The sequence below is a fragment of the Polyodon spathula genome, chromosome 20 (genome assembly GCF_017654505.1).
Source record: "Polyodon spathula isolate WHYD16114869_AA chromosome 20, ASM1765450v1, whole genome shotgun sequence".
NCBI classification, from domain to species: Eukaryota; Metazoa; Chordata; class Actinopteri; order Acipenseriformes; family Polyodontidae; genus Polyodon; species Polyodon spathula.
The window spans coordinates 13,015,321-13,031,525 of NC_054553.1; the positions used below are offsets into that span (position 1 = coordinate 13,015,321).

At 38.8% G+C, this 16,205-nt stretch overlaps 1 protein-coding gene across 4 annotated transcripts in view; it reads right to left on the bottom strand.

Annotated features, from left to right (window-relative positions):
* LOC121295622 (CD99 antigen-like protein 2) overlaps positions 1-8,368 on the bottom strand; it is a 29,071-nt gene extending 20,703 nt beyond the window's left edge. For 2 of the 4 annotated variants that reach the window (XM_041220508.1, XM_041220504.1), the window contains exon 1: positions 8,132-8,367. In XM_041220508.1, coding sequence (XP_041076442.1) covers positions 8,132-8,189 — 58 coding nt within the window. In that variant the 5' untranslated portion in view covers positions 8,190-8,367. Of the gene's footprint in view, positions 1-8,131 lie in introns of all 4 variants that reach the window. The other 2 variants (XM_041220507.1, XM_041220505.1) reach the window with 2 other exon arrangements.
* Between the last annotated feature and the right edge of the window lie 7,837 nt (positions 8,369-16,205).

Below are 16,205 nucleotides of genomic sequence, written 5' to 3' on the forward strand. Positions count from 1 at the left end.
AGTAAGATTCTTTTTGTTCCTGTGTTATCCTGATACGGGCTACTGCTTTGTCCCTGAGGTACCCATTGATCCTCAGGGGTATCCCAAGATGCCCGTGAGAAAATCTCATGCTGGGTCGTGGGTTGATGAAATTCACACCTGGAGGCGTTTCAATCTGCCAGCTTGGGTCACAAGGCTAAGTGACCATCTCAACCTAACAACTGAAACAAAAAGTCCCTTTTTTGTTTGCTGCTGATATACTCAATTTCACTGCACAGCTGCCTCCCCTAAAAAGCATCCTGAAAGGCAGCCCAGAGAAACAGCAGTGGACCCCATGGACTAACTGAATCTCTAGTGGCTATGTGGTAAATAAGTACAGGATATGGTGCTTTATAACCCGTTCAGATACTGGTGGAAATGTCCCTCAAACATTTCCAACTACCGGCATCAAGCTTAGTACCCTGAGCCACCGAGGCCTGTTAGGTGCTGCATTGTGAGATGAATCAGAAGCGGTAGATCAATTAAAACAGAACCCCCGACCCCCCACTGTCTTGTAAGAGTAGGGAATACTACCTCTTAGCATCAACATCTTACACACACCACAAGACTGGCAATATTAAACTTTGATGGGCCCTCATACAGTAAAACATGTTTCATTCTACTAATTAATTCCAAATTAATAAAAAATAAGATTTACACAAAAACGATGCACAGGCTTGACTATCGACAGTTATCAAACAATACGATGCCTCAGCCTTGCAGCTTTTATATATTCCTGAATACCTGTCAGCATTATATTAAAATCACCGAACCACAATTTTTGTAGTTAAAAGTAGTTATAATTTACTTTCGGAAACCTAGACAAATAAAACAGAACAGCTACACTTGCCACGTGCAGCTTGCTTCCTCATTTCACTTGTAGGATTCGTCATCCAATCTAAATTGAGTGCCTGCTGATCTTGCACAATGCCAGTGTCTGGTTAAAGAAGCTATTATTGTCTTGAAGAGGCAAATCATAGTGCAGGTTTTAAATGCATTAAAACCTGTCTAAATGGTCACCAAAGCTAAGCAGACACCGGCTTTTTACCAAACAAATAATTCCAGAAATGGACTTGGTTTGCTTAAAGCTGGTAAACAAGAGGCACATTGAATTAACAGGCGAGAAATTAAGACAGTTGTTGAAAAAAGACTTATTGAATTTATGTATAATAAAGCAGCAAAAAAAAAAAAAAGCTTTGTTAGCGAAAAAAAATATATATTGGTGCCATTCATCTTCTGCCAGGGCTGCAAATTAGAAATCAGAGCAATTAGTAACATGGTAAAGTAGATCAAGATGATTTATATGCATCTCAATAAAAGTTTCCCAAGTGCTTCGTACAGTATGTAAAAACTTACTGTTACAGGACAGAGATGGACAGACAGGGTACCTGCATATACCAATTAATAACTTATGCTAACAAATGTATTTATCATCATAACTGGATGTGTGAATACTATACATCACACATTAAAACAACTGGACATTTGGATTTGTATAATGCACATTATGTAAACAAAAGTTGTATGGAGCAGGGTATAGTAGCCAAAGCACTGGGGCGGTGCCTATTGCAGTTGTGTGTAAGAGAAGTACTATGGTAGAATATGTTTGAAATATACAAAATATACACCAACACTAATCATTTTAATTTTGAAAATTCAGCTTATGTTATCCAGTGGCAAACATTTAATTTCTTCATTCGCCATCAAAACATTGTATAGCTTAAGCCGTACTGAAAAATGTCTTGAAACCCCTTGCTGTTTGGGATTTTTGTAAAATGCCCAGACCACCAAGTCCACTGCAGTTGGTGCTTCTGCAATGGAAGCTTGCTATACATATCGCAAGCAGCAACGTGTACATACACAACTAGGGTGACCACTCGTCCGGTTTTCTACCAGATAGTCCGGTTTTCAGCTGGTCTGTCCCCTGTCCGGTACTGTTACGGCACCGGACGCCTTTATGTCTGGTATTTTTATTTTGAAACATCCAGCCTGTAAGAACCACAATTGAACGTTATATTGTTCGTCTTCATTGGTTAATATGTCATTTATTTAATCTCGTAATTATATTGGTCCTGAGAATGCCCGCAAAGATCCTATCCGTGTGTGCGTCCTTATGATGCCCTTACGTTACATCTGTTGCATGAGCTGCGTAACAGAGCTGTTGTCTTCTTCATCAGTTTCAAATTCACACACTCAATTCAAAATGCCCAAACGAAAGATGTTGTTCAATTCAGAATGGTCAAAAGAATGATTTCACAGCAAAAAGCATGAAGGGAGAGCATCGTGCATTCTGCAGCTTGTGCCGATATGATATCGATGTCAGCCACCGAGGAAAGGGAGATGTGAATCAGCACGTTTTGTCGGAAAAGCACAAACTGAACACTCGAAATGCAGGCACAGCACCATTGAGCTCTTTTTTTAAATCGTCATCGTCGCCTTAAAAAGACAAAAAAGTGACTGCTGCTGAACTTTGTAAAGTCAACCATGCAGTGAGGAATCAACAGTCTTCTAAAAGTATTGACTGCAGCGTAAAAGTTGATAAAGAAATCTACAATGACTCCTCTGTGGCAAAGACCCGATGTGTGGGAAAACAAAAGGCAAAAGCACTAAGCGAAAACGTTCTCGCACCATATTCCCTACAGAAGCACTTGGATTACATTAAAGGCAAATAATCTTTTTTTTTTACTTTGGCAACTGATGCCTCAAAACAAGGGTGCAACAAAGTGTTTCCCCTTAGTCTTGAGATATTTTAAATTATGAGAAGGGCATCCAGCATCTACTTTTGGATTTTGATAGTGATAGCCAGGAAACCTCGGAAGCAATCGCAAAAGAAATATTATCCAAGCTCAGTGCCTTTGATCTCAGCGTGGAGAAACTTTCCGCGTATTCAGCGGACAACCCAAGTGTTAATTACGGAAAGGACAACCGTGTTTACCAAAAACTGAAAGGACATTCTTGCAGCCAACTGTTTGGCACACATTTTGCACAATTCAACAAGGTATGCTGTCGGAAACCTTGATGTTGATGAGAATGATGTTTTCTGCAAGGTATATGATCACTTTAGCATTTCTGTGAGCAGAACAGAGCAGTTGAGGGAGTTGTGTGACTTTGAAGTGGATGAGTGCAATCTGTGAGGCACGTTGTGACCAGGTGGGTTCCTCTGTTGCCGGCTATTGCTGAAATGCTGGAAACCTCCGATAAGCTACTTTCAGAGTTTAGGTGAGGAAGAATGTCCCAAAATACTATGGAAATGCTTTGGGGGTGAGGGGCTTTGCTTTCTCAGCCACGCTCTGAAACTATTCACAGACTGTATCGAAGCTTTAGAGGCCAAGTCGTTCAGCGTCCTCTCGATGTATGAGCAGATTAGTGACATGAAAATGAAACTGGAGAGAAGGTTTCAGGACAAGTTTTTTGGGTTCGCAGTGAACACCAGACTGAAGCAATACCAGATGTGGCAGGAAAATGTGAGTGACTTTTTAATTTTTATCGAAAGAGCCAAGAAGTACTTGAGTGATAGATATGACTTGTCTGAAAACAGCTTTCACAACAAAGTGTCCAGATTAGCCCTTGCAAATGCTGTGCCTTTTGAAGAATTTTGCGATGGTGTTCAGGCGTGCAATCTTAAAGAGATTGACAGGATGTGCTGTACGAAGAATTCGGCATAGTGGAAAACATTGTATCCTCCCCTGAGATGAAGGCTTGCCAGACCAGTGAGGAGAGGTACCTGAAACTTTTCAGCAAAGCCCAGGGAAACTTCAAGAACATGGGGGGGGGGGGGGGGTCGTCTGGTGTTCTTGAGTTCCGTCAGTGGCCAGTCAATCAAACAAGTAGCTATGGTGACTTCACCAGTAAATTCCGCAAATTAGTACCATTGAAGGTTCAAACCTTCTAAGGCCAAAATGTACCCTTCCTTGCACTTCCAGCCCTACAGACAGTCCCAGTATGGAGCCATTCATTTGTCAATTTGTGAATTGGTTAATTTGTCCAGCAATCCGTTCATAAATGTGTCAATTCATACAGTAATTCATAAACTTAATTCATTAATTAATTTGTAAATTCATTAATACGAAAGGCTGTAGAGACCTGCAAATTTCCAATCAACCAGACAAACTTCCAGCTGTCAATCTCGCACTGTGCTGAAAACACTGCAACCTTTCTAGCCAATTGGAGCACACACTAATTTTAACCAATGTAAATCCAGCCACATTAAAACCGGTTCAGCCAATAATACTGCAGTTTATTAGAAAGGGTGTTTCAAAAGATACTGTATTTAACAAGATTCTCGACTCCGCTGATTTTCAATGGAGACTTCCACCTCACTGCGCGCAAAGCATTGGGGTTATAGAGTTAGGCAAAAAAACATTCTATGGAGGGTCAATGGAGGCATAAGATTTTACTAGTTTGTGCTGGTTTTTGCCATGATGAAAAAAAGCATCAAACTTTTGAAGTAGATTTCACATTTGCCCAAGACCTTTTGAAGAAAACTGCCACATCAGCAAATTATGACAATACGTAATGAAAAATGCTATTTTCTGAGCACTGTCCTGTTCGCAGCGCATGTGCAGTAAATAGTTACTGCTGACCACACGTCATCGATAATATCTATTGACAGCTTTTGGAAGCGGGTAATGGGAAATTTAAAAGCTGTATCATTTCAGATATATTTTACTACTATTTGTGTGTGTTAATTATTTGTGAAATCATTTTATAACAACTATAAGGATGAACATGACTTTTTTTTGTCCAAGTAGCTACAAGTAGTTTGTTTACTGTACTATATTGCTGTCTTGATAATATTTTATGCTGTAATGTTACGTATTTCTAAAGTAACTGGTGTTACTGGACTGTTAAATGATTTAATGCGCTTCTTCAGAGCGATGTTTCTGCGCATGCGCCACCGAACGGGACGGTGCTCAGAAAATAAGTATTGTTATACTTTGGTACTGTTACTGCCATTGACTCTCCGTATACTTTTTTTGGCTAACTCTATATACCACAATGCTTTCTGTACAGCGAGACGGAGTCTCCACTGAAAAGCAGCGGCGTCCAGTATCTCGTTAAATAGCTTTTGAAACGCCCTTTCTAATAAATTGCAATATTATTGGCTGAAGCAGTTTTGAGCGAGACTGGATTTTCATTGGTTAAAATATTAGGGTGTGCTCCCATTGGCTAGAAACGTTGCCGTGTTTTTGGCACAGTGTGAGATTGTCTGTTTGTTGGGAAGTTTGTCTGGTTAATTGGAAATTTGCAGGTCAGTACAGCCTTTTGTATTAGTGAATTGACAAATTAATTATTAGATTAACAAATACATTTATAAATTACTGTATGAACTGACAAATTTATGGACAAATTGACCAATTCACAAATTGACAAATTAGGCTGGATATTTGCCTTTCACCTTGGACTGAATCTTTAGTTCGCAAGCAAAATGATTTTGTTGGTCTCAGCTTAGCCCCCTGTGGACGTATACATCCCAGGGTACAAAACCACTACAGTACACAGTTTGAGATTGTTAGCAGCATCTACAGGAGAGGCGCCCAGGACTGAAGAACAAGCTGAAGGGTGAGGTCAGGATTGAGGTTCTCTCTCTCTCTCTCTCTCTCTCTCTCTCTCTCTCTCTCATGCAGAGCTGTGAGGGGAGGCTCATGACTAGCCACAGCCAGTGTCACTTAAAGTATAGTATTAAACTGTTCTGACATAAGATGCACCCCCATTTCAAGTCAGTTTCAGTCACAAGGGACAAATCAGAAGATATGGCAGACTGATGTGGAGGTCGCTTGGCAGGTGCTTTAGCACCCAATTTCAAGGGCATGAAGTTAAGGTAATGAAGGGCAAGGCAAAGTTGCCTTCGTTTGGTGTGAATTCAGGGGCACCAAGACAGCTCTAGGGGGCAAAAAGGCAAAACAACCAAAGGGCACCAAGGTGATTTCATGCTCATTCATTAACGAAAATAAATACAGAGAGCCTATTATGTTCTTGAAATTATAATTAAAACAAACCACAAATGTTTTCTGAGTGATTCACACACTAATTGCAGGGCTTGAATTTCAGCACAGAATTTCCAACTTGCTCCTGCATATCTGCAACTTTCAGAGCGGGAAAATCCTGCAGAGCACCGTAAGCGCCATCTACCTGGCTTTTTTAAAAGTACAAACTCGGGGCTTTCCAACGATGTGTGTGTATGCGGTACTCCTAGCCAGAACTACAGCTGCCTGAAGTTAAGCAGCTCATCAGGTGACAGAGTTCACAGCCTAGGCATGGTTTGGAGTCTATTGCTCCGTCATTGAAGCAGACAGACTGAAAGGGGCGGTATCATTGGAAAGCTTAGAAGCTCAGCTTTACTAAACTATGGCAGCCTGTTAACAAGAGATAAATATTGCGCTTGTCTGTTGCGCCACTGTAGTTGTTAACCGCTGTTAGAAAAAACTGTACCATCTGTACAAAACACTGCTTTTGGAAAAAAAACCAAAACTCTAACTAGAACTTCATCAGGCAGTGGAGTGCTCTACATCACAATCATGAACAGCTGGATACATAATTAGATGTTTACATTTGAAACATTATATAGTTTCAGTTCTTGAAATTTACAGTTCCAAAGGATTTACAGTTTTGTTATAGTGCATTGCTGGACACGATTCAGGAAAAAAATGAAACAGCATACTTTATTCAGCAACACATTTTAACCCCATTTGTGAAAGCACACGTTTTGCTAAAAAGCACAACTACAAGGTAGTGATAATGCATTACACAACAATAAATAAAACAGAACTCTATGCACTTCAAGATTGTGTTTTGTTCACTATCACTCGTACTTGTTTCATAACGCAGGGAGCTGCTACTTAAACCATGTCATAGCTACTTGCTCCATTTTTTTAAATTATTATTTATTGTTTTTAGCAAAATCAATAAACGATCTACCTATTGTGTGTTCATTTTTAGCATTGATGGTTTTAGGGGGAATAACACCGAATTACAAAACAGCAACGGTCATTGAAATGTCTATGTATATATATTGGCAATTTATTTACACTGAAGACATGAAATGAGTTAGAATGTGTATTGCATCTGTTATGTGTCTGTTTTTTTACTAAGCTGCAATTTAAAAAAGGACATTTACATATAGGTCTACATTACTTGCACGAACCACTTACTCAGACTGGGTTCTCCACAGAAACAAGGTGCCGACACTCAGGTGAGGGGCATTGCTGTTGATTGGGCTAACTTACCAGTCCACCTGAAACAAGTGAAGAAAGAGCTGCTTGGGGTTGTGTGGCTCGCTGTTCTCCAGTCTTAAGAAAAGCAGTAATCATCGCAAATCCAAGCAGCTATGTCTTCATTCCTTTCACTTTGAACAGTAAATTAGCCCACAGGCACCAAAGACACTCCCCTGATGGTCAGCACCTGTGGCGGGCTCAATCTGAATGCTTGCTCCTTGAGTAAGGGTGTTGCACAAAGCAGCTAAACACGTTTGTCAATAACATACGTTAGCAGACTACAGATTCGTATTTGTATACAATGGGCCTGGCAGTGGAAATGAAACACTCCAAAATACAACCGTAATCAATATAAACACATCTGAAAAGATGACGCAATTTTTCTCCCGTTACGCTTCTGCAGGCTTTGGATAACTGTATCCCATCCCATCTTACAAGCTTAACGCACCTTTCACATTTTTACCAACGTGATTTTTTTTTATAAAACAAACTTTTTTTTTTTTTTTTTTTTTTTTTTTTTACCTCTCAACTTCCAATTACACACAAGTTCAAATGCGTCCTATTTGTTTACCGACTGCGTCTAATCCGCGTCCACTGCTCCAGCGCCCTGATATAGTGACACCGACGTACATTTTTTTTTTTTTTTTGCAGCCTGTTTTGTGCCCTAGTGGCGCTCTAGTCCAGCTCACCCACCACCAAAAAAGCAACACACGCAACGTGCTACTGAGCTTCTAAAGCCAAACAAACAATAACAAGCGATAAACATACGTCAGATTACCCATGTAAGCGCGTCGAATTTACAGTATATACTACACGAATGCAGAACCTTGGTAAAAGTTGCAAGTCCGAGTCTTATAGTTAGCAAGAGGGATAGCATGAGTAGAAAGAAAAGCGCTTACCTTTCAAAGCAAGCAGAGAAAGGGCAGCTACAAAGAGCCAAGCAGAATGACGAGGCATGACCGAAACAGCGTTGAATTCGCGTTAATATCAAGTCACTGGGTATTTTAAAGCTTAAACCGGTGTTTCTGGAGTCTATTTTTCATGTAAAAGATTTGAACATCTCTTAACGATCCGACAGCTGCACTGCTATGCAGGGTTGGAACGGAGAATACCTCCCACTTTGGGCGGTGTCGCGTCAGAATCACATTACACACCATGCAGGGCAGATCCTTTCTTTCAACTCAAAGAGCTGCATGTAGACGTATATTATTCAAATACTTATTTTAGCTACTGTTGACGTTGTAAACGTATATTAGTGAAATACATATTTTAGCTACTATAGACGTTCTCTTATTACGCATGTGTACTTATTGTGAAAAGACCGAAGTCTATACTCTGACGACGTAAATTAGCCTGTCCATACACACGCCTAAACCAATGAATGAATAACGTTTTTCACAGCTTTTCAGAATGTGCAGATAATGATATTGAACAATATAATTAACAATTCAAAAGACTTGCCCTACCTGTCAAATCTTGAGATTTAACGTTTTAACTGTTTTTATTTATTTATTTATTTATTTTTTTTATGTTTGTTTGTTTTTGCCTATATTCATTGCCTAAATCTGAAATATTATCTGTGAGTTAATGAAAATGACAGGTCTAAATTATTGAACGTCTTCGGGTCCTTTCTCTTTAGCAAGCACCAGATTCTAATATAAGTGTATATGTTTTAATATATATATATATATATATATATATATATATATATATATATATATATATATATATATATATATATATATATATATATTTTTATCTCATTGTCAGTAGACCACAATACAAATCTTTCCAAAGTTGCAAACTGAAGTAGTATAGATTGAGGATAAAACAATATTATAATTATTATTATAATTATTATATAATTAATAATAATAATAATAATAATTATTCTTGTCCTATGCCGTATGTGCTAAATACTGTCCTACAGCATAGATGACCTTTAAAAATGGTTTCCATAGTAACATAATAGGATAAAGCACAGTTAAAGAATGGTGAAGTACGGTAATAGGTAAGCATTGTAGTTCAGAGAGGCATGGTAAACTGCAAAACGACTGTGCAAATTTACAGTAGGAAACTCATTTAAGTAATGTACAAAATCAGAAAATCCCTAACTTCAGAGTACCCGTTCCCCTCTCGATATCACATATACGTCTGTCCCAGTGTCAGTGTGGCTACATCACTGTTCTTAAAAGAGGAGCTTGGTACAGCTATCTTAACTAATGCATTCTTCTTGTTGCTATAGAACCAACGTGGAATTTCTTATCCACTAGGGGCAGAGTTGGGTTGGTTAATGTTTACACTCTGGAAATCCCTCAGAGCAGCAGGACAGTGCCACTGCAATGGCAGGACTTCCAATAGGTCTACACGGGCATCGTTACTTGGATCACATTAGTCATAAAGTCACATGGTACAAGGCAGCAGTGTCTATCTGCACACAAGGAACACCGGGGCTGCAAGGTAATGTAGGTCCTTTATATTGAGTTTTTACTTTATATAATCTATTATGAATTCTGCAATGAGGGTTTAATGGTGTTGACTTTTCAAAATCGTAAGGGACTATTTCTCCTCACCACGCTACATATATATGTACAGCAGACTCTAGTGGCTAGGCGCCTGGGGACCTCAGGGCGGACACCTGCGGGATGGATATACTCGTGCAGGGCTGAGCGCCCTCCTCTCTCCCTGTCACAGGAGCACAACAGAAGCAAAGGCACAAAGCGAGCTGCTAAAGTGAGTAGGGGTCTGAGGTTTTTGTCTCATCATTCATGTGCCTTTGCTTCCGTTGTGCTCCGGTGACAGGGGAGAGGAGGGCGCTCAGCCCTGCACGAGTATATCCATCCCGCAGGTGGATATACTCACGTCATTTGTTGCCCCTTTAAAGTAGACCCAAGACTCAGAAAATGGGTTTTTCAGCACTTGTGCGCACTATTAATAAACACCAAACAAAAATTAAAAAACACCTAACTCCCTTTTGGAGCTCTAAGTAAACATCAACGGGAACCTAACTAAATACTCAGGATGGCTAAGCCATTTATGTGATACACACTAAACTCACACAGACTTCACTCAATAGCTTTCTCTTTGATACGACTGGTCTCTCACTCTCACTCTCACTCTCACTCTCTCACGCGCGCACACGCACACACACTTTCCTCAGCAGCCCTGAGCAACCTGGCTGCCTCTCTTAAATACCCTGCACCTGGCTCCAATTTACAATTAGCACCAGGTGCAGGGGATTAACTAAACAATAAAAACAATTAACACAATTAAAAAACCCTTAACCCATTCACCCACAAGTGCATTTTCACATGTTTAGCAGGGAGGAATTTTAACCCCCTCCCTGCTCTCTTACTATATATATATATATATATATATATATATATATATATATATATATATATATATATATATATATATATATATATATATATATATATATATATATATATATATATATATATATGACAGGGTCTTGATCTGGTAGTCCTCCATCCACACCTTGATTGACCTGGCTGTGTGCTGCTGGAATAAACAATCCTCAGAGTTGGGGAACATTGTCAGAGCAGAAGGAAGCAAGTTTTCTTCCAGGACAACCTTGTACTTGGCTTGATTCATGAGCCCTTCACAAAGACAAATCTGCCCGATTCCAGCCTTGCTGAAGCACCCCCAGATGAGTCCAATTTTCAGCTTTGCCCAACACCTGTTGTCTAATGGTTAGACGGACACCTGGAGAGGCCTACAAGCCACAGTGTCTCACACCCACTGTGAAATGTGGTGGAGGATCGGTGATGATCTGGGGGTGCTTCAGCAAGGCTGGAATCGGGCAGCTTTGGCATGAATCAAGCCAAGTACAAGGTTGTCCTGGAAGAAAACTTGCTTCCTTCTGCTCTGACAATGTTCCCCAACTCTGAGGATTGTTTTTTCCAGCAGGACAATGCTCCATGCCACACAGCCAGGTCAATCAAGGTGTGGATGGAGGACCACCAGTTCAAGACCCTGTCATGGCCAGCCCAATCTCCAGACCTGAACCCCATTGAAAACCTCTGGAATGTGATCAAGAGGAAGCTGGATGGTCAGAAGCCATCAAACAAAGCCGAGCTGCTTGAAGTTTTGCGCCAGGAGTGGCATAAAGTCACCCAACATCAATGTGAAAGACTGGTGGAGAGCATGCCAAGACGCATGAAAGCTGTGATTGAAAATCAGGGTTATTCCACCAAATATTGATTTCTGAACTCTTCCTAAGTTAAAACATTAGTATTGTGTTGTTTAAAAATGAATCTGAACTTATTTTCTTTGCATTATTCGAGGTCTGACAATACTGCATCTTTTTTATTATTTTGACCAGTTGTCATTTTCTGCAAATAAATGCTCTAAATGACAATATTTTTATTTGGAATTTGGGAGAAATGTTGTGAGTAGTTTATAGAATAAAACAAAAATGTTCATTTTACCCAAACACATACCTATAAATAGTAAAACCAGAGAAACTGATAATTTTGCAGTGGTCTCAATTTTTTCCAGAGCTGTGTGTGTGTATATATATATATATATATATATATATATATATATATATATATATATATATATATATATATACATACACACACACACACACACACACACACACACACACACACACACAAACAAACACAGTGCCTATAGAAAGACTACACCCGTTGAACTTTTTTCACATTTTGTTGTGTCAGTGCCTCAGTTTCATGCATTTCAATTAGTTTTTTTTCCCCCATTTATCTACACACCATACACCACATTGTTAAGGGGAAAAAAAGCTTTTATTGAGAAATAAAAATACAAAACTGAAAGATCACAATTGGATAAGTCTCCATACTTGCCTACTTCAAACAGGATTCAAGGTAGGCTTTCTTGAGTAATGGCTTCTTTCTTGCCACCCTACCATACAGGCCAGATTTGTGGAGTGCTTGGGATATTGTTGTCACTTGCACACTTTGACCAGTCTTGGCCATAAAAGCCTGTAGCTCTTGCAAAGTTGCCATTGGCCTCTTGGTAGCCTCTCTGATCAGTCTCCTTCTTGCTCGGTTATCCAGTTTGGAGGGATGGCCTGATCTAGGCAGGGTCTTGGTGGTGCCATACACCTTCCACTTCTTAATAATCATCTTGACCATGCTCCAAGGGATATTCAAGGCCTTTGATATTGTTTTATACCCATCCCCTGATCTGTACCTTTCAATAAATTTGTCCCAGAGTTCTTTTGAAAGCACCTTGGTGCTCATGGTTGAGTCTTTGCTTATCCAACCAAACCTACAGAAACTGCTGAATTTATCCTGAAATCATGTGAATCACTACAATTTAACACAGTTGGAGGCCACTTAACTTGGTGTGTGATTTTGAAGGCAATTGGTTACACCTGAGCTAATTTAAGATTGCTATTACAAGGGGAGTGGACACTTATCCAACCAAGCTATTTCATTTTTTATTTTTAATTAATTTTCTACAAATTTCTAGAATATTTTTTTTCACTTGGAAGTTGTGGGGTAGGATGTGTAGATAAATTTAAAAAAAACTATTTTAATGCATTTTAATTCCAGGCTATAAGGCAACAAAAGGTGAAAATTTTGAAAGGGGGTGTAGATTATATATATATATATATATATATATATATATATATATATATATATATATATATATATATATATATATATATATATATATATATATATATATATATATATATATATATATATATATATATATATATATATATATATATAATAGGATAGGCATCACAATAGGCAAGACAGAATATCTGACAGACTTTGACAGACAGTAGTGGTAGGTGCTCAGTTGGCAGGTGCTTCTCTATCCAAGACGGCACACATTTACTGATATCTCACTAGAAAAAGAAGCCACTCTGAAAGACAGGACTGGAATGACGTATCAATCCAGCACAATGTCAGCCCCCTGCAGGCTCATCGAGTTTTATCAGCGCTGCCTTGGCTGCCCATGGTGGCTCTACACCCTATTCAGAGTGTTATGGCAGGTGTTTCCGTTTTCCAATGCCTGCACGCGATGCCAAGTCTGAAAGGGTTAAAAGCTTTCTGAAAACTAGCTTAAAGAGCACAAAGGAATCACACTGTGAATAACTATGAAGAAAGCTTGAATTAAATGGTTCACATGATAAGACTAAAGTCAATGGTAGTGCTTATTCGCACAGCTTGCGTTAGTGGGTGAGATTTTGATCTGAGCACTCCAGAACGCAATCACTGGCAGTCAATAACGGCGCTTTCATTTAGTCTGAGTCAGAGAATGAGATTTGCAATTGTGTTTGTGAAAGCCCATACCTAAAATATTCATCTAAAGAATTAGCTTCAAATCCCACTAAAATGGCCTATTTTCATATTTCAAACATAAGAGAAACATACCAATGTTTTCTCTAACAACTCGTTCAGTTCACCAAAAATATATTTAATTATACAGTAGAAAGTCAATAAACATTCAAATTGACCCGTTGCAATGAAATACGAGTCATTATACCGACAAACAGCCTATATTTGAATAAATTAGGAGGATTTGTTTTCTAAACAAGATGCTTTTAAAAATAATATATTTTCAAAGACAATACAGTAAATACATTACAGAATGCATAATATTACATCCAGTTCAATTCATATTGGTCAAACCTTTACTACTGTGGAAGAATGTATTGCTAGATAATATACCAAGAAAAATCTCCCATTCTTTAAATAACAAACTTGAGCATTTTAAATACTTCTGGTATAAGGCATCAACTTATCTTACTAACACTGACATTTATGAATAACCCATGTTACTATCTTCATATTTATACTATATTTATATTAACTCTATATTGCTATGAACTGTAATGTCATTAAACGAGATGCTTTTCTTCTGTTAAGTCAACGGTCTATTTAAAAGATGAGTGATATCTTAGGGGACCAGCGTCGCTCTATGAACTGTGAGTAACCAGTGGCACGGTCCTTTGAAGACGAATGTGAACCTGTATGACAGCTCTCACTTGCGCAATGCTGCCTGAAGAACAAGACAGTTTAGTTTATTTCCCGGTGCTGTGGATCATATGCTAATACACGTACCCGTAATTAGCTCCATTTCAATATGAGAAGAACGGATAATTGAAGGGACAGATACATAAATGCAATACGATACTCGTCACCCTTTGTGTTTCACTCAGACCCCTCATAGTTTACGAACATCTTTGTGCAGTATTCCCAAAAAGACAACCCGATTTACAATCCGTACCAACCACCAATTGTCCTCTAAATAATGCAATGTAATTAACTATGGATAAATGTTCAAGTGACGATTTCGTTAAATACGGCAGGCTTGGTTTGGGAGTAATTTATATTTAGGGGTTCTGTTCGGCTTTTATAAATTAAATTTTTTGGTACTTATTTTTTAGATATTTTCGAGTTTTATGTAAAAAAAAAAATAAAAACTTCAATTGTACATTCTTTCCTTTGCTGTCTTTCACAACAACATCTTTATGGTCACGAGCATATTCTTCTGTTTTGTGTGGGTGTGTGTTAAGGCTTTTTTCCCCTACATTTCGCAATAGCAATTCTACTCAATTCCACAAGCTTGTAAATACTATCGAACCGTAATATAGCTTTAAATCTGGCGAGCAAGAACAACCCTCCGCTTCAAGTAATTATAATCTCATTTTAAATCTCGCAAACGTGTTACAATCCTCCCCAAAAGAAATGTCGGAATGTGCTGCCACTCGTTGGTGATGGATATCGGCCCTCCTGGACCAGGATGGGAGACACCTGGTTTAAAATATTCAGAACGAATCAATATGAGATACAAGTCAGGAAGGCATTGCCCGACTGCACTGGGGCATTTTCAGATTTTTTGTAGGTTAATTTATTTATTTATTTATCCACGGGGGAAACGGGTCAAATCAACAAATTGAGTAACTGCACCAATTTATTTTTTATTTTGTAACGGGTGTTTTATTGATTAAAACAAAGCTTTTCAAACTCGGTCCTGGGGACTCCCTGTGTCTGCTGGTTTTCATTTCAAGCAAGCTCTTAATTACTTAACTATACCCTCAATTGAACTAATAATTTGCTTAATTAGACATTTTTACCTATTTTCAGCTCTTAAACAGTTGCAGGGTTCAAGTCACTTGTACAATATTATAGCTAACTGAAATATATAACTGTTCAAGAGCTAAAAACAATTAAAAACATATAATTAAACAAATTATCAGTTCAATTAAGGGTCTAGTTAAGTAACTGAGAGCTCGGTTGGAATGAAAACCAGCAGCCACAGGGGGTCCCCAGCATCAAGTTTGAGAAGCCCTGGGTTAAAACCAAAAATTAGAAGGCCTAATTCTATTTAATATATTAATAGGCTTTGACAACTCCTGCAATGTGTTAATATCAAACCTGCATATTCCTTTTGATAGTTAGCATCAGTCTGTGAACGTGTGGGTTGCTGTGCGTAGTGAAAGGGTGCTCCAAACAAGGACAAACACAAAGTTCACAGTTCAAGTTATTTCTTTAATTTCTTTAAAGGTTTCCTTGGCCAGTTTTAAATAATAAAGCTGGCTCTACCCGCCAATGGATATCGCCAGTGCCAAAACAAGGGGTTGCAATCCCGAAATAATTACAAAACACAGACACAACACAAACACAGACACGTCTCCGGACAATGCGTGCTTAGTGTAGATGCCGTGCTGGAACAATGATGCTGGTTCAGTGCAGGTGTGGTGAAGTCCGAGTGAATCGCTGGCCCAAGGGTGCAGCTCCCAGATCCGTGCTTAATCAATCTGTTGAAAACAAGTCCCAAAAACAGTCCTCGTTTCTTCCCATCAATAACAACAAAGGAACCGATTATGACCCCCTAAAGTACCCATAGCCCCGCCCCCTCAAATAGGTAGTTCAATCACATCTCCTCCAATTCTTGAATGAAACTTTACTTACTGTACTACTAGAGCGATGACTTCTG